Source organism: Leptosomus discolor, chromosome 1, assembly GCF_034619465.1.
Source record: "Leptosomus discolor isolate bLepDis1 chromosome 1, bLepDis1.hap2, whole genome shotgun sequence".
Lineage (NCBI taxonomy): Eukaryota > Metazoa > Chordata > Aves > Leptosomiformes > Leptosomidae > Leptosomus > Leptosomus discolor.
This window is the reverse complement of record NC_141391.1, coordinates 166,189,631-166,213,702: the sequence shown is the minus strand read 5'-3', so window position 1 is coordinate 166,213,702 and position 24,072 is coordinate 166,189,631. Positions and strand designations below refer to the sequence as shown.

Genomic DNA, 24,072 nt, shown 5'->3' with positions numbered 1-24,072 from the left:
TGCTTGGAAGAGATTACGCAACTATAAAAACATGGGCCAAAGTTGAGAAATTGCCATCTGACAGTGGCAAAATCATCATGTCATCTGTTATCTTGCCTAGATTCAGTGGGACAGTACCTTATCTGAAAGCATTCAAAAAAATACACAGCCAAATCCAGCAATGGATAAAATTCAAATTCACATCTGAATTTGCCCTGCGATTTGAGTATGAGAGACTGGTCTTATCTGTTTCCTCTCTTAGAGCATCAAAGTGCCAGGTTGGGAAATGATGGTGGTTTTATTGTGCCAGCCAGTGGTGGTAAGAAAGCAAAAGCTTTGTGAATAGCTCTGGTTAATGTAAATTTATGTAGAGCTCCAGTTTGAAATGCACTATAAATCAGTGATGTACCAGCAGAAGCCCACAGGATTCTGTTTCAGAAACCTGCCCTCAGATGGGGAGGACAACTGATTCTCTCTGTAGCTGATGCTAAATAGTGTCTGCCATACAAAGGACAATGTAAAAAGATTGTGATGGCACAGTGAGTCACACTAAAAATTCAGTCATCACTGGCAGCAAAGACGCTCTTGTTTTGTGGTGACTCTTTTATTCAATTACATTTAGTATCTTGAGCACTCCACATTTTGCCCACAGTGCCACTCTCAAAGGTGTGCTAGGCAGCAGCCAAACAGGAGATTTGGACAGGCTGTGGAAGGGTCCTCTCAATTTCTGGGATCAGTTGCTGTTTGCAGTTACCACTGGGCAATTTTAGAGTGAATCCAGTGATGATACCAGTAAAACTGCCTGTGCAGGTGAAATTAGGTGACAGTTGGACAATAGTGAATGAGGCTGAAGCATCTTGTAAACAGGGGAGAAGGCCACCTGTGCAATCGGCAGATATGATGCAGCTTCCTTATTAAACTCGGGGGTGGGCAAGCAGACCAGTATGTGGAGCTTCTGCAGCTCCCAGGAGCTCAGGGAACGGTGGCAAGTTACTCAACTCTCTTTCTGCGCATCCTGTACCTCAAGAGACTTAACAAACTCATATTTTTTTCACTGGCTATTCATGTGGTATCACCGTACAACTCTAGCGCCAGTGCTCAACCTGCTCCTGGCAGGTTTCAGATTTGGGTCTGAATTTTCCAAACATTCACAGTTCTGGGACCTTACTTTGGGCTAATGTCTAATGTTTGGGCCCATGATTTAGCATGTTGATTTATTAAATTATATGACTTTAATGCTGTTGTCAATACAAATATCAAGCATATAGTCATCCAGGCACTGAAAGAAACTCATGGTGCAGCAGAACATGTGTCATTCAGAAAACCCAGTGGAGATGGAGGTGCTCTTAGACTTGTTTCCTTTCCTGCTTTGAGCATTTTCTTGTCTCTGTATCACTGCTGTGTTGTGCAGGGTTCTTCAGAAGAAGCATTACAAAAAATGCAGTATACAAGTGTAAAAACGGAGGCAACTGCGAGATGGACATGTACATGAGAAGAAAATGCCAGGAGTGCCGTCTAAGGAAATGCAAGCAAATGGGCATGTTGGCTGAATGTACGTATACAGGTATTTGCATCATATAGCCAGAGTGTGTATCAAATACTCCATTCATTTAATTAGGCTGGTTTTAATAATAAAGCTTTGAAAGATGACACCCGTCAGGTGGAAGGCACATTAAAGTTGATGCTGTGCCTGTGCATCAAATGCTGCTGAAAAAGACAAATACACTTACAAGCAGTGGGATTTAGATGGTGGTCAGGGACACAAGGGTGTAAGCGCTGAGCAAATGATGAAGGAAGGGCTGTTCTGTACTAGATGACAGCCATTGATCTGCTTGAGCGGGAAGCAAAAGCAGTCAGGGGAAGTGAGTCTACGGGAGACTCCCCAGGAACAAGGAGTTTTTAGTGTTGTGGAAGCCAGAGCAGGAAAGTCCTGGTGCTTCCCTTTGCTACTCTTCCTGGGGCTCTCCCTGTCAAGTTCTTGCTAGCCAAGTCCAAATTTTGGCATTCAAACAATGCCATTTTCAAGAAAAGATGAGGACTGCCACTAGCAGGAAGTTTCTGTGGACTTGCCAAGTGTATGTTCCCAGGCCTCACCCAGCAATCAGGCAAAGCCTACTAAGGGCTAGCCCTTTTTTATAGTCTCATTAGCTCATGGCAATATAGATTTTCCTGCCTTGCATATAAGCACATAGGTAGAACTGTCTCCAGAAATGAAGCTGATGGAATTTAATTTTTCATATTAAAACAAATATTCTATTCAGACTGGTGTCTTATCAACTTTGTTGAGCTTCACATTGGGTAACTTAGAACAGGGATATTGGAGTGCAACTTTAAACATGTTTAAAACTCTATTTTGAGTAAAATGCTGGCCAATCCATTATTTTTGCAAGCTTACTGCTGAAAATAGTTTGTAAACACCTGCTCTTCTTCCTTCCATGAACAGGGCTACAATTTATTTTTCTTGATGGCTCCAATCATTTCAGCATACACGTATGTGTGAAACCAATTTAGGTTCATACAGGAAATTAATCTACTTGGAATTTTTAATATACTTCTATCCCTCAATCTGATCAGAAGATGCTATATTAACTGTTGGTTTTGTGAGAAACAATAAGCTCCATCAATATTTGGAATGCATTCCCAGCATAATGTAATTAATCTTTCATTCTGCAAATTGAACAGGCTACAAAGATCCTGAGATATGACATATTCTCGTGCAGTATGTAAATACATGAGCAGACACCACCACTGTGATGACAGCACTCGATGTGTCCCTAAGTGTCAGAGGACAATAACTCCCCTGTGGTGCTGATCCCAGATCCATTGTTCCAAAATTTTGAGGGTTCAAAATAGCCTGAGTGACTCAGTACGACAAAAAAAGCAACCCACCACTGAAAAAAAATAGGTCAGTGTAAATAATATCGACCGGGCCCACATGAAACTTTTAGACTGGCTTATCGTTTTCACAAACTGGCATATGTGAAATAAAAGCCAGCAAGTGCCACTGCCATCTGACTCTCTCTCTGCAATGGAAACACTGGGTATCTGGTGATGCTCATGACTTAACCATAAGCACACTCTAATACACTGCAATGAGGATGTTTGGTCAGGTACTATTTAATGGCTTTTAAGTAGGAGTGTGCTGTATAATTGCTTTTAGTTCAAGGCAATCCAGGACAGTAAAACACGAAGCTTCTAGTAGTGTAGAGGATTTATTTAAAAAAAAAAAAAAGACTAGGAAATAAAAGGTTACCTTGAACTTCGTTTCACTTACTTACCCATTTTGTAGGATTGTAATTGCAACCTCTGTGGATTTTTTTTTCCCTCTGAACAAGGAGGTAAAGCCTTATAAATATTTATGGCATGGCTGCTCAACAATCCTACTCCTGCCCTTTATACACAAAGCGCAGAGACAGATCAAAATTATTAATCATCGATATCAGTCATTTGTTGTCATTTTGATAAAATCTGCAAGTTTCTTGGGTGAAAACTCTACCTAGGCAAGACCTAGGTTCTGCCACTCTTCCTGGAAGGTAATACCCAATTAATACCCATTGAAACCTAGCTAGCTGTGAGGTAAAAAGCAAAGTCTTTCCTCACATGAGTTTTCCAGCTAACCTAAATGGATTCAGAATAAGATGTCAAGGTACTACTCAAAGCATGAGAAAAATCTGTCTTACTGCTTAAGGCAAATGTAAACTGAATTTTCCCTAGGAAGGTAGAAGACCAGCTCCTAAGCTGGTGGAAAACAGTACCAGCCCATTAACACCACCAAAGGATGCACTGAATAATTTAGAAAAAGAAATCTATGTTGCTGTGCAGCAGCACAAATTACATGGCTCGATACCAATTATTATCTCCATCATTGCTATTCCCCCTGCTTTCAAGGTATTATTTGTGGGTCTTATTTTAATCATGTAAATTTCCTCTTCTCTCAGTGGTTCAGGTAGGTTATTTTATATAGTGCTTAAACAGGAAATTAAAAACATTCACAACGAAATTCGCTGTTTTCATGGTATCTTCCTCCACCATCATATACTCACTGAATGAGCCTCTTTTCCTGCTCTGCATTTTCAAAGGTGAAGAATGGGAAGGATACTTGAAATAAGCTCAAAAAAAAAAAAACCACCCCAAAAAAAAACAAAAGAAAGAAAGAAAGAAAAAAGTCCTGTGCAGATAGGTTTATTTTTAGATGAATACTTAACTGTTTATTTTTTCATTTGTGTTTTCTGGTTGTCTTCCACAGGTTGTGTAGGGTACCTATTGTCCCTTTCTTTTGTTAGCACAAGCAAATTTCTAGATTTTATGACTACCACACGAGGATGCTCCCTGGTTCAAGGTACTGAAATGTAGTTCAGAACAAAATAAAACAAAAGACAAATGCAAAAATCCTTTAATTAGGGCAAGTGAAACTCTATAGTAAAACCAGGGCTTTATTCAGTCCTCTAATACAATGAAATGCAAACCAGCAAGATCAACAGGGTAACATTTAAAAAAAATACATTTTAAAGGTACATTTGCCAGCCTGAGTTACTTCTAAGCCTACGTTTTCAGCTGTTGGTCTATCTGTATATCAACGCTGTAACGGCTAAAGCCGTGGAGTCCCCTCTTCTTAGCGGGCTTTTTGTACAAAGATTCTGCACTACGGCCATAAAATTGTTTAAAGTTTATTGAAAATATCCAGTGCCCTTTGTGTAAGAACAGCTGCACCATGATTACTGTTTTGAATTGGATGTAGAGCACACTTTTGATGACAGTCTTCCAATTGTTCCCGTTTATTGCACTTTGGTTCAGGTCTTGGAGCACATGAAGGGGTTTTCTTTTGGATGAAACTTAACAAAGACACACTTGAGCACACTTCCATCACTAATGGGTTTTCTGTCTGTAAGACCAGATTAGAGCTGGTCCAAAGCAAGACCCCTGACATGCACACTGTGTGGATGCTGGGTTGCCAGAACCAACTGTTTTGATCTGCAGATGGGTTCCTGCTGGGCTAGACTACTCATTAATGTGTACTTAGTATGTCTCATTAGACTCACATTCAAAGGTAATGACATGTTCAGGAAATGATCTGCACAGGCAAGTGGGTTTGTTAGTGTAAAGGGCATTCATGGGCATGTTTATGTACCTATTCCGTGCCTGAGACATACATAAATCCAACTGCCATCTGTTGTATTATGTGTTCTAGGTCTGTTAACAGAAATACAATGCAAGTCAAAAAGGCTACGGAAAAATGTGAAACAGCCCCCAGATCAGACAGTCAATGACGATAATGAAGGCCATGACATGAAACAAGTGACATCTACAACTAAAATATATAGGGTAAGACAATTCTTGTAATAGCTTGTAGAGTAGCGGTGGTGTTTGAGCTAAACGTGGCTAGTACAGTGAATATACTGGCAAAGTCTCTGGAGCTGTCTGTATTAATTAAAACTCCATCTCCCACCAAGTCAAGGGAATACCTTGAGTATAGAAGTAGTTCTGATGTTTTTAGTCAAAACTCAGTAAAGCATTTATGAAATACATAAAGTATTTTTTTTCTGTGATACATATGTCAGGTACATATCACATATGATGAGGTGTGATTCTAAATTTTGAGCATACCTTGCTATTTGCTAATAATTTCCTTATTTTTAATAATAAAGTGCACAAACACATGCAGTTTAGAAGCACTATACACCTCTCTTCTGTATACTTCTATAGAAATCACAGTGACAAGGAAACCTCTGGTCTGCTTGGTCTCTAAGTGTAAGAAATAGATGTTATATCTTCTACCTAAAGCAAGAGACGCTAGATCATTTCTATGACTGCATTTCATGATGGGCTTTTTTTTTTTTGCCAGTATAGGAGAAAGTAGAATTTACCCCAGAACAGCAAAACCTTCTTGATTACATTATGGATTCATACAGTAAACAACAAATACCACAGGAGGTGTCAAAAAAACTAGTAAGTATGTTGATGAATTCATTTTTGAGATGCAGATGATGAAGGTGAGGATTACACGGCAGAAAATATTTGTACTCAGCATAAGTAGGTGTAGTAAGTAGTAGAGCAAACTATGGGTTAAAGCTTACAGTTAAAATATGCTGCAAGTGGGGCAGAATCTCTCCCATTCAGTCAACAGTTAGACCACATCTGTATTTATCAAACTTAAATGCTAAAAAAAAGCTTTCAACTCTGAAAATACACTTTTATGCTCAAATCTAACCTTTGCTGATTGGAGCTTTGGTTTTTGCATTATCAGTATAGGCATTGATTTGAGTTCGACTTGTAGCCAAGCTTCCACTCTATAAAGACACCAGCCTGGAAGCTTGAAAATATTTCATTTTTTTTAAAACCAAATGCTGAACATTTTCCAGATTTGGATTTTTGTTCCATTCCCTCTTCTTTCCTTTTCCTCTCTACCTTCTAAAAATTCCATTTTCCCTTTAAGAGCTCCAAGTTTTCATGGTAGGATGGAAAAACATTGGAAAACAGGTAGAAGAGGAAAAAAGGGTTTAAAAGATATATATATATATATATTTACAAAACTGTCATGTTCAATCTTAAAAAAACCAAACCAAACCAAAACAAAACCAAAAACCAAAACGACTGTAGAAAACTATTTCCTAAGTCATCAGCTTTGAAAACTAAAAGGAAGACACTTGCAGGGGGAGGGTTGAATAACCCACAACTAACTTGTGGAACTTATTTCCCTGGGAGGTTGAGGAGGTCAAAACCAAAAATACATTAAAAAAAGAAATAGGCAAATTAATGGATAACAAGGCTTTTGGTTAAGTATTATGGTACACATAGAACTTCTGTCTCAGGAAGTGGCTAAATCATTGATTGTTGAACATGGCACTGAAAGCAAGACAGATATTCCAGAGGAAAGGACACTGTCTACTTCTTTTACTGCTTACATTGCCTTCCAAAACACCGGGTTTTGACAATCATTGGAGACAAATTACAGTGTTAGATGGGCCTCTTGCCTGACCCAGTCTAATAATTCTTGTATTTTATGCTCTTAAACATGAAGTGACAATGAATATTAACATATCTTGTTTGGTTTGATTTTCAACAGTTACATGAGGAATTCAGTGCTGAAGGAAATTTTCTGATTTTAACAGAAATGGCTACCAGTCATGTGCAGGTTCTTGTGGAATTCACTAAAAAACTACCAGGTATATCCAGCGTGTTGAGCAAATTTTTTTATTGCAAGTTCACATACCTTTCAGTTGACATTCTCCGATTGTTGTGTATATTTTGAGGATTATATAAAAACGCCTCCTCCTCTGACACATACGCATTCTTAAGATACCGTCTAAAGAAAAGGAGCTTCGTGCTTAGAGGAATAATATGCTGAATAATTCAAACTCTGCCACTCAGATATGTGGCACTCTTTATCTATTGACAAACAAAATGCTCAGAGAAGGGGTTGTGTCTCTAGAGAGATTTTATTTTTTATATATCATTGCAATGGCAAATAGTCTGCCTCTAAATTTATCACTAACACTTGCCAGACGGTTTTACTGACTTTGCTGCCTTTTTAGCAAAGCCTCTAGGCCATGACATCCACCGAACTGTGAGTCCTAAACAAGAACTTTCCCTAGTTGATGGCACCAATATTTATGGTCCTTGAATGGTGTGTTTTCAGTCAAGCACTGAAAACCTGAGTTTATCATTAGTATTTTTTTAACTCCCAAGTTGATGTTACCTCAAGAGTGAATGCTGGGCATTGTACAGGTTCCTTGTGCTTAAGGAAGGTGTGCTGTAACACTTAGCTGTATGAAAACACTATTTTCCTGGCACTCCCATCATATCGTCCCTTCCTCTGCATGTTACAGGCTTGCTTCAAAGCCTAGCACTGCAGTTGTATCTGTATTTTCTATGCTAACTGGGATACTGGCTTGCAGGAAATGAAGAATGGAGGAGCTTTGTAATTGAACAATCTACTATTTTCAATGTTGACTTGGAGTATATATGGCAGGATTTATCACCTCTTTGTTTCATTCTCTACTTTATCTTTTTCTGTACTTTTTCACAGAATCAGGGGGTGGGTACAAGTTGGATACCTGCATTGGCAAGTATGAGGAGAGTTTCCCATGATCTTCAGCTCCCCGTTCTTCTTCAGAGGAGCAGCTGTGTATTCACACAAGTTACCAAATTTCTCCTCATGTCTTCAGTGGGTTTTTGAGTCTTTCCCCCTTAAAAAGAGAAATGCATATTTAAAACACAGCAGGAAACCTCTGTGTAAAATAGTTTATTAGTCCAAAGGCAAGGTGAAATATTTAAAATTAGATGATTCAAATACTGATTTTTGCCACCAGAGCATGGAAAGGGCTGAAAGCAGCATAGCAGAGGGAGAGTCATAGAGAGACCTCTGATGGAAACATGTCAGGATGTTTTAGGGAGTAGCATGAGGCTAGACAAAATCCCCACTATCGGTTATGCTACGCCACTAGATTTTGCTTATCATGTTCCTCTTAAAGTACCATGAACATGAAAACACAAGTCTAATTCTCATAAACTTCCGTGAGGTCCAAATCTGTGTCATTTTCTGGAATCTGGGTTTCAATTTCCACAGCACTTGGCAACCCTGCTGACATCAACATCAAGGTTACGCAGATGTGTAGCACCTCATGTGCAAGGTCTTCGGGACAGAAAGTAGCGGGAACATTTCTGGTGCTGCCTTACTTATCTCTAACGTCTCCCCAGGCTTCCAAACCCTTGATCATGAAGATCAGATTGCTTTGCTGAAGGGCTCAGCAGTAGAAGCCATGTTCCTCCGTTCAGCTGAGATCTTCAGTAGGAAACTTCCTACAGGACATACTGTCCTTTTAGAAGAAAGAATTCGCAATAGTGGTAAGTATCTTGTTTAATGAGGGAAAAACAAACGACACCATTGCATTTCCATGTCATTTCTTTCGCCCTTGGAAAGCTAGTAAAATTGTTTATTAGCACTGAAACAGGTTTATCTGAATGCTGTTCTTTATATTAACCAGAACAAATCAACTCAGCCTTGAGTCTAAAGGTCATAAGGTAAAGGTTTATTTATAAATACATTGCAAGTATTACGAATAACACTATATCACATAAACCCAGTGCAAGTCTCCAATGATAAGCATGAAAGAACAATGAAGAAATACCACCATTTCAAGTTATTCACATAAAATATCAATATTTATTCATTCAAAGGTAATCACTATAAGAAGGAAAGAAAAAAAGATTTTAGGATGCTACTGGAGAAGACTGAAGGGAAACACCTATTCTTAGTGTCAATTTGGTAAAATTGAATCATACTGCACAAGGTGCATAGAAGAATTATAAACATGGCATGTTCTCAGTATGTTTTCTGCTTCTTAAGGTCCAACAAAGGCTCAGTAGCTATGATAAATTCTACTGGTTCTTAATAATTATGAAAAGCCAAACAGGGCTGGATATTATTTGCTCATTAAAGCAGGCAAAGCTGTGTTTTGCATTGTTACATATTCTTTGTGCTCCACTGTTGCAATACCAAATGTTTTGCTCTGTATTGACCAGCAAACTCTATCCAACCCTCCGCCATGTATCATTCAGAATTCAAATGTAACAACAATTCTGAATTAGAGAGTCTGCCTATAGATTCTGGCTTTTTTTGTGGTCAGAAGGAGAAGAAACAGAAGAATATTTAATCTCCATACTAGTCACAAGAACAGGCTTGAACTCAGTTCTGAAACTCTCAAAATCAGCAACATGAAAGTACTACTGATGTATGCAAAATTAGGCCAATACTTACATATTTGAATCCCTGAAAAGGAGTTAGGAAATTTGAGAATGATTCATTTGCTGAAGGTATGTATTTAGTTTGGCTTAGCACACTCATTTATCGGTTTATATTTTGTAAGTTTTTTACATTTCTTTCATTTTGATTTATTATAAGAGGCTATTGTTTGATGGACTGGAAATGGTGACTTTCAGAGTGATATGAATGGCTTCTGGTCCAGGTTCTGCAGGCAGAGAAGCATGCCAAGAAGGCCAGAGATATTTCCTGGAAACTAATGAGTTGTCATGGATCCAAATATCTTCATTAAGAGATTTTTCTATTGGATTATAACTTAAACGTTTGATAAAAATAAGTCTTAGAGAAATGAAGCCATATGAATACAAGATTACTGAAAGCTTCTCTAATCTATACAGAGAGTATTACTCTTCTTGTTCAAGGTGTCAACTGTTCATAAAAAAATAGAAGCAGGAAATACTTTGACCCAGAACATTACATAAACCATTATGTCATATCAATAATTTTTTCCTTACTCATAATTTTAAAATAGCCTGTTAATTCTCTGCAACTATTGAGCCCAGATGAGATGCAATATTACTTTTTTGCAAGTTTGTATTAGACTTAAAGACAGCATTTCATATCATAATGTGACTAGCTGGAATATGACATTGTATCCTGCAGTAATACTACGCACCTGTCATGAAGCAGATTTTAAAAATAGCATTTTGTGTAGAAGAAAATTTCAAGATAAGTAACAATTTCAAATGTAGTATTATTTATCCCAAAGGAAGATTTCCTGCAATTCTCATTATTTAGAAATATCTGCTACCAAAACAGCTTATTTTTGTGGTTTAAATCCTGGTCATTTTCAGGTGTCATGAGTTTAAACAAAATGAAAGAAAGGCACCCGAATTCTTCTGTTATCATTGCTTACACATACAGCTTTCAAAAATATTAAACATGAAGTTCACACCTCTGCATGTCACAGGACTCAGCACCAGGGCTGTAAGTTGAATAATAGTCTGTAACAAATATGATATTAGGGTAGAAACTTAGGCATCCTCTTCCAGCCTTACCCAGTAAAGACAAATGTTACTAAAAGCTGCAGCTGTCCATTACCCTGTTATAGACTGGTCCAAGAGATAAGACTGGGCAGAAGAGATTAAACCCAAGTCAAAGAAGAAAACCCAAGAGAATTACACATAAATTTGGAGATTGGGACTTCTTTTTTTACATACATGTCACTGGAAATGAAGACTAAATGCAGCAAACTGAAACACCCTGCAAAGACAATAGAGAGCAGCAGAGGAAATGCAGTGATAGCTGTGTGAGAGTTTAGAAGTTATACTTACAGGTAATGAACGAAGAAGAAGTACCAGGATTATTCATGGCTCGTAGTGAGGTCCTAAACACTGTCAGGCCACCAGCCATAAATTATTACTGTTAGTCAGAACTTCAGTCCACATATTTTTAGGTGCACACAAATGTCTGAATGTCACATAAGTCCTATTGTCAAGCCTTGATGTCTGTATCCATAAAATCAGAGAAGCCAGCAGGGATCCTGCCTAAAAGTCACAAGCTGTCCACGCTTCTGTCACCTGCCATCATGTCCACTTCGAGGTGGCTCTCATCTATTAATATTTATGCCTTCCCCAGTCTGACTGTATGGAAGGGATTTTTTTGTTTGCTTTTTTCTGATAAAGAAGCCAGAGATCCAGTGGTGATGACCTTTGAGCATTAGCAGCATTCATTTCTATTCTCATGCTGATGAGGTGTATTTTTATTTCTTAGCTTGAGCGTAGTGCTTAAGTCCTAGTGCATCTCAGAGACTGCCTTTGTGCCCCGATAGTCTTTCTCCATAAGGTGTTACAGAAATTCTTTCCTTAGCTGCTACTGAGGCTGAAATCCTCTCTTACTTACTCTAATATTGAGACTTAATGAGAAATACAGACATTTTATTTAATTTAATGAGAGCTTCTGCCACTTACTCATCTTATTTGATGCCTCACTACGTATACACCATGTTGTGACTGATTGACTCATTCTGTAAAAGGCTGACATCCCCGTAATTTAATGCTTAGTTTCTGTTATTTTGAAAGCAAATTCTCCCCATTATTGAGCAGTACAATATTTTTAAAAAACAGTGCTGAGATACTGAAGTTTTCTCAGTGAGCATTTATAGCTTGTTTTGCTAAGGACACTGGCTTTCAGTGGTCATGAAAAGACACAGAATTTTATTTCATCATTTTATTCTACAGAGAAGTTCTACTAATTTCAGTGTTGGGGAATAAGATGCTATCTGATACGGATGGAAATGGAAGAATCTGGACCCAGATTTTCAGTTGGCAGCAGGAGACCTAACATTGTGAAATATACTGTTGTCTTCCTGGATGGGTTACAGGTGCTGAAGTACAGCGAGATCCAAGGAAAAAAAAGATAGCCACACTTCAAAGTATTGGCAAGAGGCCACCTTTTGCCCTTGAATGTGGGATACAAAGTTCCCATCGATTTGGACAAGAGACTCATGCAACCAAAGGCAAAACTTGGCACCAGAACAATGGCTACCTAATCACTTCCGTTGCTTTTGGTTTCTATTATTTGATTATTCCTACTGAGTAACGGTGTTGCTTCAAAAACCCATTGTGCTGGGGTTTGTGCAGAGAAACAAAACGAAATGACCTTCACTGCCAAGCCCAAAGCATCTAACCTTCCAAATGGTCTTACCACCCTGTGACTCGACCCAAAACTGGCACACTGCCTAAAACATTTAGAAATCAGTGCTACTCTAAATTGTGGAGTATAGGAAAGAGCTTTCCTGTTTGTATACGATCCTCCACATCTAGCACACCAAGTTAGCCAGTGCCATGTTCCTGAATTACAAATGAAGTAGCTAAAAGCGTTTAAATGGTATCCACAAAGTTAATTTATAGCCATGAAAACAAGAACAGATGTCAGGGGACCCAATTTCTTTTCTTCTGCATAAGTGTGCTTCTCCAGGCCAAAAACTTATTTAGACTCGACCTGTGAAGATTAGCTCAAGGCAGTGCAGATGCTGCTGCTGTGTACCAGACCGCATTTCTTTCCTGATTGCAGGCACTCAGGCCACTGCCAAAGGTATGTGGCAATGTCATTTGCATCCTCCTTGCAGGTTTGGTTCATTTGTTGTTTGTTGTGTTGTTTTTTTTTTTAACTAAGTTTCTTTGCTTGCAATGATGGCTTCCCAGTGGTCCTATTGATTGCTTTTGAGAAGATGTTTTTTTGTGAGTTCTCTGTGGCACACGCTAACTTCTCATTCAAGTTGGCCATTTAACCTCTACAAGATGATGACAGAGAAGAGGTCACATGCTCCTGCTCTACTGGCTAGATTTTCCCCTTTTTGGCTCTCAGCATCAATAGGGTGAATTTGGTCAGTGTTAAAGTGCCACTGATGCATTTGAATAGCTTAGAAGGGACAGCTCATAAGCAGCATGGAAAAGAGTTCTGGCAGATGAAACATTGTGAAAAATAAGATGTTACTTTGTGAGTAATTAATATATTTTATTTTCATAAAACAGCTACTAATACACCACTGGCACCTCCATGATTATCAAGAAAAAAATCTCTGTATCCATATTAACCACGCAGTGGTAGTTGCTGTTGATTAGTACTTACTCTCAAGCTTTCTTTTTGCAATAGATTAATCTATACAGTTTTACTGAACGGCCAAAAAAGAAGAGAGAATACTGCCTCAAAAAGCTGGCAATACTGACTTGATACTATAGTAAAAACATCTATTCCAGGATTACATTAACAGGATAATTATTTATGGCCTGAAATTGCAAACCTTATAAAAGCAACAGTCATCTTACCTTCAGAGAGAAATCATAAGAACAAAACCTTAAAAAAGACAAGGTCTAAAACAATACTGTCTTAAGCTACAGCTAGGAATTAAATTGTGCAAGAAGTAAGGGGTGCTGAATGAATAACGCTCATGGGTTTAAATCTGCTCCAGTCTAATGCCGCAAGGCCGTACTCAGTAAAGCTGGTATTTCCCACTGACAAGGCTGGGGTTTACAGCCAGTCATGCATTAACATAGCGAAATCAATGAAATTAATTGCTGTGTCTTCCACAGACGCCAGAGTTGGGCTGCCGGTTAGGCAGAAATCTGTGTAATTCGGAATGATGCACAACGCAACACGAAGGAGGGGCACTATGCTGCATGAAACAAAGTTTTTGAAACCTTTTTAAAAAAAATTAAGGAGGCACCACTAACGCTGACCAGAAAGCTCTGCCTATCTGACACAGTACTATGCAGGGCTCTTGTCTGAGCTAAATAAAGAGGGTTAGACGGAGCTAACGTTTCTGTTCTCAATGAGGCCAGAAATATAAGTTTTTATCTTTTTTTTTTTCATTTTTGGAATATGGTTTGTAACAATGACGTTTGAAAAGTCCTAATTCGTTTCTCCTCTAGCCTTTCAATGTATGAGCAACAAATCTCCTTTAATTCTTTTTCTGATAACCTGAATTGAAGTGACAACATCTTGTACAGTAGATAAGAAAAAAAAAAAAACCCAGGAACTACAAACATCTGTTTCCTGCTTTTTTGCTTTCCGGTGGAGCTTATTAAATCCAAACCGAAGCGTTTTCAATCACATTAGAAAACAGCCCCCTCTTGTGATGGAACAGTGGTTTGTGTAACGTGCACACAGGATGATGAAATAATAACCAGCGCAGACGGGATGAGGGCAAAACTAGTAACCAAGGAAAAATTCCATTATTCGTGTCTCAAAACTGATCATTTTGCATGGTTTTGTTCATACTTGTCTTGTAACCTGTATCTGTTTAAAGATTTCAAAGTTCTGTTCCCTTTCGTAAAAGCAGTATATCAGTTACATTGCTGAAACATCCCTTTTTACTCCTTTTCATCTCTCCTGTTTTGTTTTATTTCTCTGTTTGGAGTACAGTAATGCAGAGAAGCTCTCTGTCATAGTTTCATTTGCTTTCACATCTACACTCATTTTTTGCTTCACCTATCCATGCTTTAGTTTCTTAATGTTAGATTGTTAGCTTTCTAGCTTTCTGGAGCAAGGATTGTTTTACTGCATGTTTATACAGCGCCTGGACCAGTGAGGACCTGAATTAGTTATTCCACATCCTCTTCACCAGCTTCATTTTCATCCCACTTCTGCTATATTGACAGTAGGACTTGAGGAGCATTGTGGTCAGCAAAACAATGAATTCATACAGCCAAAAACTAACTTGACCCCCCAAGAAAAGATTAAAAAACCCCAAATGATGAATATGAGAAACAGCCCACTTCCTCCCATTTCCTGTCTGCTGCCAAGACAATCATGCCCAGCGGCGCTATACCTTGCACAGAGACTTCTAAAAATATCCATTTTGTCTTGGACTTTTCTCATATCATTGCTGAGATATTCACTTCCATGAAAGGAATTCATTTGCTCTGCTTTAGGGCTCAGCTAGACTTATTTTTTTTCCTGTTTCTAGGTTCACACGAACTTTAAGACTTCGATCTGTCATATGTATGTGCTCCTTACATACGTCATGTTGTAAGGAACTTCGGCATTAAAAATCTGTCCAAGAGAGAGACAGGCAGTTCCTCAAAAGTCAGCAATAACAAATGTTCAAAATTTTAAATAGGTAACGCTGATGACTAACGACACAAACCTTACAGATCGTTAGATGCTATGACTACTGTTTGCTCTGTATAAAGCTCCAGCTGTGTTACTAACTTCCACAGGACAAGCTGACCTGCATCATATATATCTGCTTAATTGACTTAGGCTCAGACTCTTCTCGATGGTGTTGAACTTCTTACAAAAACAAGGTTTGTAGCTTGTAATCTGAAGTGTACACAGGTTGCTCATGTCACATGTTTAACACATCATTCAGCCACAAAACAAACCACACCCCACAAGACCACACTTTCACTGTTGGGACACATAACTATTCCACTGACTGAAGCAAGTTCACACTCTCAGCAAAATATGACTGTTTGTAGTTAAGTCAAGTGACTTCATGTTTCCTTTCTTCAAGTTCCATCTGCTGAGTTTCATTTTAAATTTCCCCTGTTGGAGGCACTCCAGACTTCACCAGTCCTGGACTTCAGCTTCGTGTTGTATGCAACATTCAAAACTCCATTATTTCATGCAGTTTCCACATCAAGTTATACAGACTTCTCCTAGATCAGCTCAAAATTAAGAGTAGAAAGCCAAGAAATCCTACGGTCCTCATCTGTGGGAACAGAGGAAGTTTCCATCCTTTCAGCTGAGGAAGGCCAAAAGGCTCTTCCTGCAGAACCGCTGGCTTGGATGTCTACACCTTGTTGGTGCGACCACTTCAGGGTTGCAAGCAGCCATCGTCAACAGTCTAGTGGCTGCTCTGAGTGACTCACACACCATTTAAAGAAAAAAAAAAGTTAATGTCACAGGACCTACTTCTCTTTTACACCAAAAAGCAGAATGGAGTACATTTGTAATTTAAGGCTAAGTAAGAACATTGTGACCTGATGACAAAGTTAGTAAGAGGAAGCCCCATCGGCATGCCCCTGTTTGGTAACCCCAAAGGGTTTCACTGATGGCAAGAGAATCACATGATCACCCCATCCTTAAATTGGGCTGGATTTTAATTATTTATGTCTTTGTGCTTTATAACACACTAGTTTATGCTTTAAGGTAGTAGCAGTTGCAAGCAAGTCGTTCTCAGACTACAGGTAATCCTAGACCTAGCTGAAGTTTCAGGCTACATAAAAGGAGCAATTAAGTCTCTTTACGGAGACAACTGCAGCAACTGCCCAAGCAGTTAATTAGCTATAGAGCTGGGCTAGAATTAAACCATAAGCCCTGAGAGGTTTCCATAAAACTAATGTAAAGACAGGGAACATGGGGACTGTTTCGCAAACTGCGTGCCCTGGAAAGAGAAGACAGCTAGAATATCAGCAGACAGTGAGAAAAACATGCATGAGATTTGTCCTGAAGAGCTAGACAGACAAACCTTTAGAGGAAAAGGAATTGCTCAAAAGAAAGACTTTGAAACCATGTAAAAAGCAATTGCCAGAGCTTGCCTGTTTCCACTCTGGAAAACAAGGATGACTTTGCACTTTTGTGACTAATTGTCCTGCATCAGGCCTGATTTGTGTAGTAAATTTCTCCCACCAAGACAGTCAAAGCTTCACTAAATAATTGCTCTGTGGCAATAAACTAGATTATTTAATTAATTTTAAAGTATTGTCACTTTTTTTTTTCCTCTCACAGGTATCTCAGATGAATTCATAACTCCCATGTTTAATTTTTATAAAAGCATTGGAGAGCTGAAGATGACACAGGAAGAATACGCACTGCTCACGGCCATAATTATCCTGTCTCCAGGTAACTTCTAATCCAGAATTAAATATTAGTGGTTTTGGAAAGAAAGCATGAGGAGTGTGACCTGAGACTTGTAAAAACTTACATTCTACTTAGAGTAAGCGAGCGTACATGCTTATTCAGTACATTCAGTTGTTAAACCAGAAAAACAGCACACAAATCCAAACTCCAAGTGTCCTGCTACACCATCTGGTTTTGCATACAAGGAAAAAGTGCCTAAATACCCTGCTTAAAAAATTCCTGATATCTCTTCACTGCTGAGTATGACAGGCTTCTTCCTTCAGAAAATCCCAGATGTGGTTACATGCACATCACTACAGACCATTGTGGAATGTCACATTTTTGAGAGGGAAATTGGAAAATGCTGTAACTTGAACAGAGAATGGCATTGAAGGTCTTCAGCCTTTATTGAAGAAACACAAGCTGTCAAGAGCAGGACAGTAGTAAGTTGCCCTCTTGACTATGAAGTGCTGGAAACTGACCTTTCAGAAGTATCAGCTCAATAGCATCTCAGCCTTGATTGCAGGCTTTGCTGTAAAAACTAACACAAAACTAATCAGCTCTATCTACAAAATATGGAGAAATTATATAGTGCGTTGAACAGACTGACTAGCATAGGAATAGGAGAAGCCTGATGCTTCAGGACAAAAGACAGATACTGAGGTTTCCAAATCAGGTTTCACGGAAGACGTGAAGGTGAAGCAATTCCATCGCTCTTTGAGTCAGTGTGGTTCAGAAAAATTTTTTACAACAAAGATTTCAGTGACAAAAAACCCCTTCCTCCTCTTTTCCTTCCTCTCCAAATACCCAAACACATACTTCCATACGAACAAAATAAAAAGACAACTATTTTCTAGCAAAGAAATTTCATCTGAGAATGATGTTTGATTTCTCCCTGGTGACCTGCATGTACTCTTCTCTACTGGGCAAATTCCCCAGTTGTGCTACACCTCCAAGAACATACGCTGTGCTGCTCAGCTTTTGCAATGCATCGCAGGACATGCCCAGGTGCAGAACTGCACTAGGAGAACCCCAGAGAAACATTTCTGAGTTAAAACTCTTCAGTTTTTTGAAAGTTGAAAGTTTTCCCTAGCTAGAAGTGGGAAGCTTACATGAAAACCCCAGACCAAAAATGCAGTGTTGAGCGTTTTTATTCCCTCTTAATTTGAAAATAAATAATCTTGGTAGGTGTGAACATCGGTGCCCAGTGTAAATACTTGAATATTTTTATATTCATTTATCAGTGTAAATATTTACATCGTATCAGAGCATATATTTGCTAATTACTTCTTTTCTTTTAAAATCACAACCAGATCGACAATACATAAAGGACAGAGAGTCCGTGGAAAGGCTTCAAGAACCCCTGCTAGATATTCTACAAAAATTCTGCAAACTTCACCACCCAGATAACCCTCAACACTTTGCGTGTCTTCTGGGCCGTCTTACAGAGTTACGGACATTTAACCATCATCACGCAGAGATGCTGATGTCATGGAGAGTGAATGATCACAAATTCACACCTCTTCTCTGTGAGATCTGGGATGTGCAGTGATGGATGCTTTTTATTTTATTTTAGGAGAAATATCTTTTTAAAGGACCACGTAGCATTTATTTTCATAGGAAAAATATCCCACAGAACATTACATTTTCTTTACTGCATTTTTATAGAAACATGCCATGGATTCATAAAAGTCATTTGGTTCACTATACACAGAATATTGTATAGCTATCAGACCTTTGCACATGAGTATAACTTTCTCTGTATTTATATTGTCTGATCAGCAAGAGTTCACCAGCTCTGCAGAGGAACCCTGTTAATTCCTGCTGCAATTAAGCTGACTGCAGTTATAGGTCCTCTTGACAAATGGGGAAATGTGGGTTTCCGTTCATTTTTTTTCATTGCAGTATTTTTGTGCTTGGCCTCCATTAAAAAATATATTCCAGAGATTTATGGTAATAAACCAGCTGAAACAGTTAATGCCATAGTCATTTGCTGTTCAACTGTGAAATGTGTTCATGCAAGATGTTATTTCTTCAGAAGTAATGGAGAAAAGCCACACACACAAAACCTTTTCACGACAGAGACATGTAACTTCATTCACATTATTATTTCAAAGTAAAAATTATGCAGTATCTATACTTTGTGAAACCGCATCACAGATTATTTTACTTTGTGACTTTAATTATTGGTGCTTAGTGGCTTTGAAAAACACCATCAGCAACATCCCCAAAACAGTGAAGTGTGAACGCTGTGTGAGGGGTTGCGGGCACCCTGATGCTGACAGGTGCTGTAGCCAGGGTGGGTGGTTTCCTTCCGCCTGGGTCTGCTCCCAGCAACGTGAAACCACACGGCTGGGACCCTGATGTGCCGACAATGCTGTCCTCCAAAGGGTGGCCCTGCACTGCTGGCAGCAGAAGAGGTCAGGCGCTCTTCGCTCTGCTGTGAAAAGGCCTCTTTGGGTGTAAACTCCTCCGTGGGCAGGCGTTTCCCCTGACCGCCCTGCTCCCAGCACCGCTGACCAAAAGCTCCACCGCTGCCCCAGGGAAGCAGAACGGCTTCCAGAAGCAGTTGGTGACACAAGAAGGAGCGGACGTCGAGGCCCGTGCTTTCATGGCGGCTGAAGTGGCCCATAGGCGGAAGGGCCACCAGCCGCAGCGCCCGAGCGAGCAGCCCTCTGGCCGTGCCGCCGCAGCGGGTGGGACACTGAGGACCGGCCTGGCCTCCGTAGGGGCCTTACCGGGGGTGGCCTGGTTGCCAGCAGGGCCGTGACCCCGCGCCCCGCAACGCCTCAAGGGCCGCGTCCCTGGGGAGCCCGAAGGGGCGGCTCCGCTACTCCGCGCCTTCACCCAAACCGGCGGGGGCTGACGGTGTAGACCCCCGGGCGGCCCCCAGATTAACCGGGTACCGCGGAAAGCCGCGGGAGACAGGGCGGCGCGAACGGCCTCGGGCGCCCGAGAGACGGGCGGTGCCGCAGCCCCGGGCCAGGTGCGGCGGGCGCGGCCCCGCCCGGCCAGGCCCCGCCCCGCGGGCGCTGATTGGCTCTTTCGAACGGAGCGGCCGGCGCGGGGCGGGCGCGGGCGCCCTGGGGCGCGGCGCGGCGGCAGCAGCAGCTGCCGGTGAGTACCGGGGCCCGCTGCCACGGAGCCGGGGAGCGGCGGGAGGGCAGGGGAGGGCGGCGGTAGTAGTGAGGGGGTACGCGGCTCCCACCGCACCGGGGAGTGGCCGGGGGGTGGTGGTACCCTGGACCCGGCCCACGGGGAAGGCGAGAGGCGCCCGAGCGGCGGCGGTTCCGGCCCCGCGAGGGCACCGGGGCGATGCTGTAGGGTCGGCGCATCGGGAGCGCAGCTCCGGAGCGGTACCACTCGGTCGGTTACGCCTGTCTGTATGGGCAGCGCTGAAAACGGGTTGAGCACCGTGCGTCGCGGGGGAGCCCGTGCAGCGGGGACAAACCCCGGCGCTGGGCTAAGCCTGTCACTGGGAGCGGCTCGGTCACCCTACCGGGGGCGGCACCTCCCCCCCCCCCGGCCGAGTTAGCCTCTCTGACATGGATGTTGGGAGTGAAGTGCCGCGAAACTTACCCTGGGGAAGGGAGAGGGGACAGTTTTTTGCGTAACAGCCTTCAAACCAGTCTCTCCTGTGCCTCACGCAAGCGTTTGAGGATGTGGTGCTGTTTTTGTAGGAAATTTGCCCTAGTGCTCTTGGCTAAAGTACTCGCTCATATTGCTTAGTAAGCTGAAAAATGTCTGGCTCCCTTCTTTGCCCAAAAGCTGGCTGTGTTCCGGGGATGCTGCGTGCCACCTTTGCCGTAGTATCAGATCAAGACATGGGAAGAAGTCCATGTATACCTTTAGGACCTATAGGACATAGCTGGCCTATGCATTTGTAATTATAAACATACTGTGTGGATCTTTCATAATAAAACAGGATTTTATATTTAAGTCATAATAAATTCCTCCAGACTATGGCCAGCCAGCACAAAATCGCAGCCTGCTTCTTGCAAAAATCTACCCCTCAGTGTGTTGCTTTGCTGGAAGAAGTGGGGTGGAAATGGGAGGGAGAGAAGAGTTTGTGAACGTGAGCAAGTGGCAGGGATAATGTGTCTTGTGTTAACCAACCTCTCCCCAAACTGGATACTCCTGTGGTAAAGGAGCCGTCTGCATGTCTCCTCCTGCGGAGATGCCAGCTGTGGAGATGAAGTGCTCCTCCCTGATTTCAAGTGGGTTTCTCTGGCCTGACAGGTGAATCCAGGGCCTTTGTTGCCCTTTGGAAGGCGAGAGTGGCTTCGCTGCTATGTGCCGTCACTGAAAGGTGTGGAAAGGCAGTCCCTGAGGAGTGCAGTCAGCGCGCCTTAATGTAAGGAGTTGGTTGCCACCTCAAAGCCCTTCACCTTGGACCGACTGGTCTGGTTCTTTCTCTTTTGTGCCTCTGAGGCCTCCCCAGGGAAGCAGAGCTTCTGCTGACTCAGTAATGCAATAAAAGGGCTCTGTAATTGCTGTAGTGAGGGAGAGAATAGCACTCCGCTCCTTGAACGTCTCTTGTGCTTACCTCTTTTCTTCTGCATGTTAGGATATGTGTACAAAAAAAAAAAAATCTTGGCTACCCTGTAGTAGGTTTCAACAGATACTGATTTGACAGATTCTTTCATTTCAGAGTGTTTGAAAACATGGGTTTCAGCAGGTGCTGTCAAGATGAATCTACAGTTTCCAGCTGCTCTGGGCTAGTCTGTTGTGACTGCCTTTGGGTGTTGATGGAATAGAAGATGATGTGTTATACATCTTAAATATAGGGTGAAGATGTAAAAGTGGTTCTACCCAGGGTTTTTTTAATGAGTCTGTGAATCTCTTTATGATCCACTTAAGCTAGGTCAATGGCTGCTTCATCTATGTTTTAGGTATCTGTGGAGTTGTGGATTATGGGGTTTTTTTTTGTTTCTTTGTTAACTGTGCAGTCAAGTAAAATGGGACTTGGACTTGGTTCATCTTGTGCTACAGAATGGCTTGTAATTAGTGTAGCATGTCTTGCTGTTTGGCCCCAGTGAACGATCTATAAAATCTGATAAAACTGATACTAAGCAGGCTATCTTGTGTAGCCTCTAAGAACATGTGTTTAGCACCCTGAAATATTTGCATAAAGTGCTTTAGTATTTGCTGACTTCACTGTTTCTCAGATTGCCAGAGGGCAAAGTGGCAGGCATCCCTCTGGAGAGCAGAGGCAGACTATGATCTTGTAAGGCTGTCCTGTGTGGGTTGTGTCCAGGGTGTGTCTGCACCCCCTTTCCTGAGAAATGCCTGTCCCTATACCATGTGTCAGTAGCTAGGTACATTTTTTTCACCTCCTTACTAATGTTCGTCCATAAATCTAGTCCTTTATTGGGGGTTTGGCAGTTGGCCAGCTGAAGGCAGCTCCTGCCTCCCTCCACATATCATTTGAGGCTGACTGCCTGTCTCGCAGTAAATCAGTGTGGCTGTATTGATTCAGCTGTAGGTGCTACTAGGTGTCGTTTCTCCTCTCTTCCCGTCTCACAGAGCCTGTTGGCAGCAGAAGCACCAGCAGAAATGAGGTGTTTTCTGAGAGTGGTGCTGGTGGTGGTGGACCTCCACGTTTGCTGAGCTTGGAGCTGCGCTGGTTGCCCCCTCTGGTTGGGAAGGGCTAGCAAATTTCTTGTACTTTCCCTGTTTTAAGGGGTGAAGCAGGTAGAGAGCCCTCCTAGGGACCTTGGGGATATCAGCTAGCCTGGAAATGGGAATGGCATGGCCTGAGGCTATGCATGGGACTTGATACAGTGCATTTTCATTCTGGGGTCTTTTCTTTCACAACTGTGATCCCTGAACACCAAATGCCTGTTGAATGAAGGTGAGTTGATAAAACTGGTGTGCGTAGAAACTGACAGTTTTATCTGGAGCTGCCTTTATTCAATTTCAGGTACTTGCTTCATTCATTATGTACAGCTTTTTGATGCAGGAAACCCAACTGGTTTTAGAAGAGGTCAGATTTGGTTATGACTCTAGCTGGCACTGTAGTATTCACCGAGCCACAGCACCTTCTGCACTTTTGCAGGCTGACTACTTGAAGGTGGCAGACTTCTGGGTCTTCTCATCCCATGCCTCTCCCTGTAAGTGATAAGGGTGCGTTAATCTGTATTCCCTGCGATCTCGGAGCTGGACTGTTTGGGATCTGAAAATGGCTAATTGTTACTATATTAATTTTTTCACTTAAAATTTGTGCATGGTAGTCTGTATCATCAGAGGGGTTTTTTGTTAAGTTTTATTCAGATGCCCTGATAATAAGTGAAGCTGTTTGACTTTCTAGAGAGCCCTTTGGCATATGGGCTTATAAAATAACTTGTTTTAGAAGAGCAGGCTCTTGAAGTTCAAGTGCCACAATTTTCCTCAATCTCTTTTTTTTTTTAAATTTTTTTTTTAGACTATTTTTTGTTAGGCATGCCACAAAACTGCAGATGCTGAGCATTCTTGTGATAGCTGTTGTGTGAATATTTTGCTTTGTTCGTGTTTTGGGTGCTCCCTGTGAATTAGGCTGCCTTTTGTTTTCCCTTGGCAGCTAGTTTGCTGGAGCTCTTGTTAGCCTATATGGAGCTCCTTATTTTAATGAGACCAGCTTCTCTACTGGCGGTTCTGCTGTTGTTTTATTTATTATTTTAATCAATGAAGCCTCTTACTGCGACTCTCTTGGGACAATAGCTTTCTTATGCTAAAGGAAAATGTATTCCCCTGGACAAAGCTGTGGGAAGCATAACATGCTCATTAGTAATGCTTGGTATATACCCTGCCCTTCCCTTGTTCATTCATAGAAGGAAAAATGACATCAAGGAGAGGATGTTCCTTCTTTTTTTTTTCTTTTTTTTTTTTTCTTCCCTAGAAATAAAAGGAGGGGGAAAGATATCACTTGGGGTGTCTCTGATAAAGTTTGAGGAGTGCTAAAATCCCTGATATAAAGAAGTGGCTTCAGCTCGAAAACAAACCAGTTG

The 24,072-nt window shown here is 41.3% G+C and overlaps 1 protein-coding gene across 2 annotated transcripts in view; it reads left to right on the top strand.

Annotated features, from left to right (window-relative positions):
* NR1H4 (nuclear receptor subfamily 1 group H member 4) overlaps positions 1 to 18,638 on the top strand; it is a 34,083-nt gene extending 15,445 nt beyond the window's left edge. Inside the window, exons 3-9 of one of the 2 annotated variants that reach the window (XM_009946257.2) lie at positions 1,391 to 1,531; positions 5,168 to 5,301; positions 5,827 to 5,925; positions 7,043 to 7,142; positions 8,677 to 8,823; positions 16,976 to 17,089; positions 18,400 to 18,638. In XM_009946257.2, coding sequence (XP_009944559.1) covers positions 1,391 to 1,531; positions 5,168 to 5,301; positions 5,827 to 5,925; positions 7,043 to 7,142; positions 8,677 to 8,823; positions 16,976 to 17,089; positions 18,400 to 18,638 — 974 coding nt within the window. Of the gene's footprint in view, positions 1 to 1,390; positions 1,544 to 5,167; positions 5,302 to 5,826; positions 5,926 to 7,042; positions 7,143 to 8,676; positions 8,824 to 16,975; positions 17,090 to 18,399 lie in introns of both variants that reach the window. The other variant, XM_086470624.1, reaches the window with a different exon arrangement.
* The last annotated feature ends 5,434 nt before the right edge of the window (positions 18,639 to 24,072 follow it).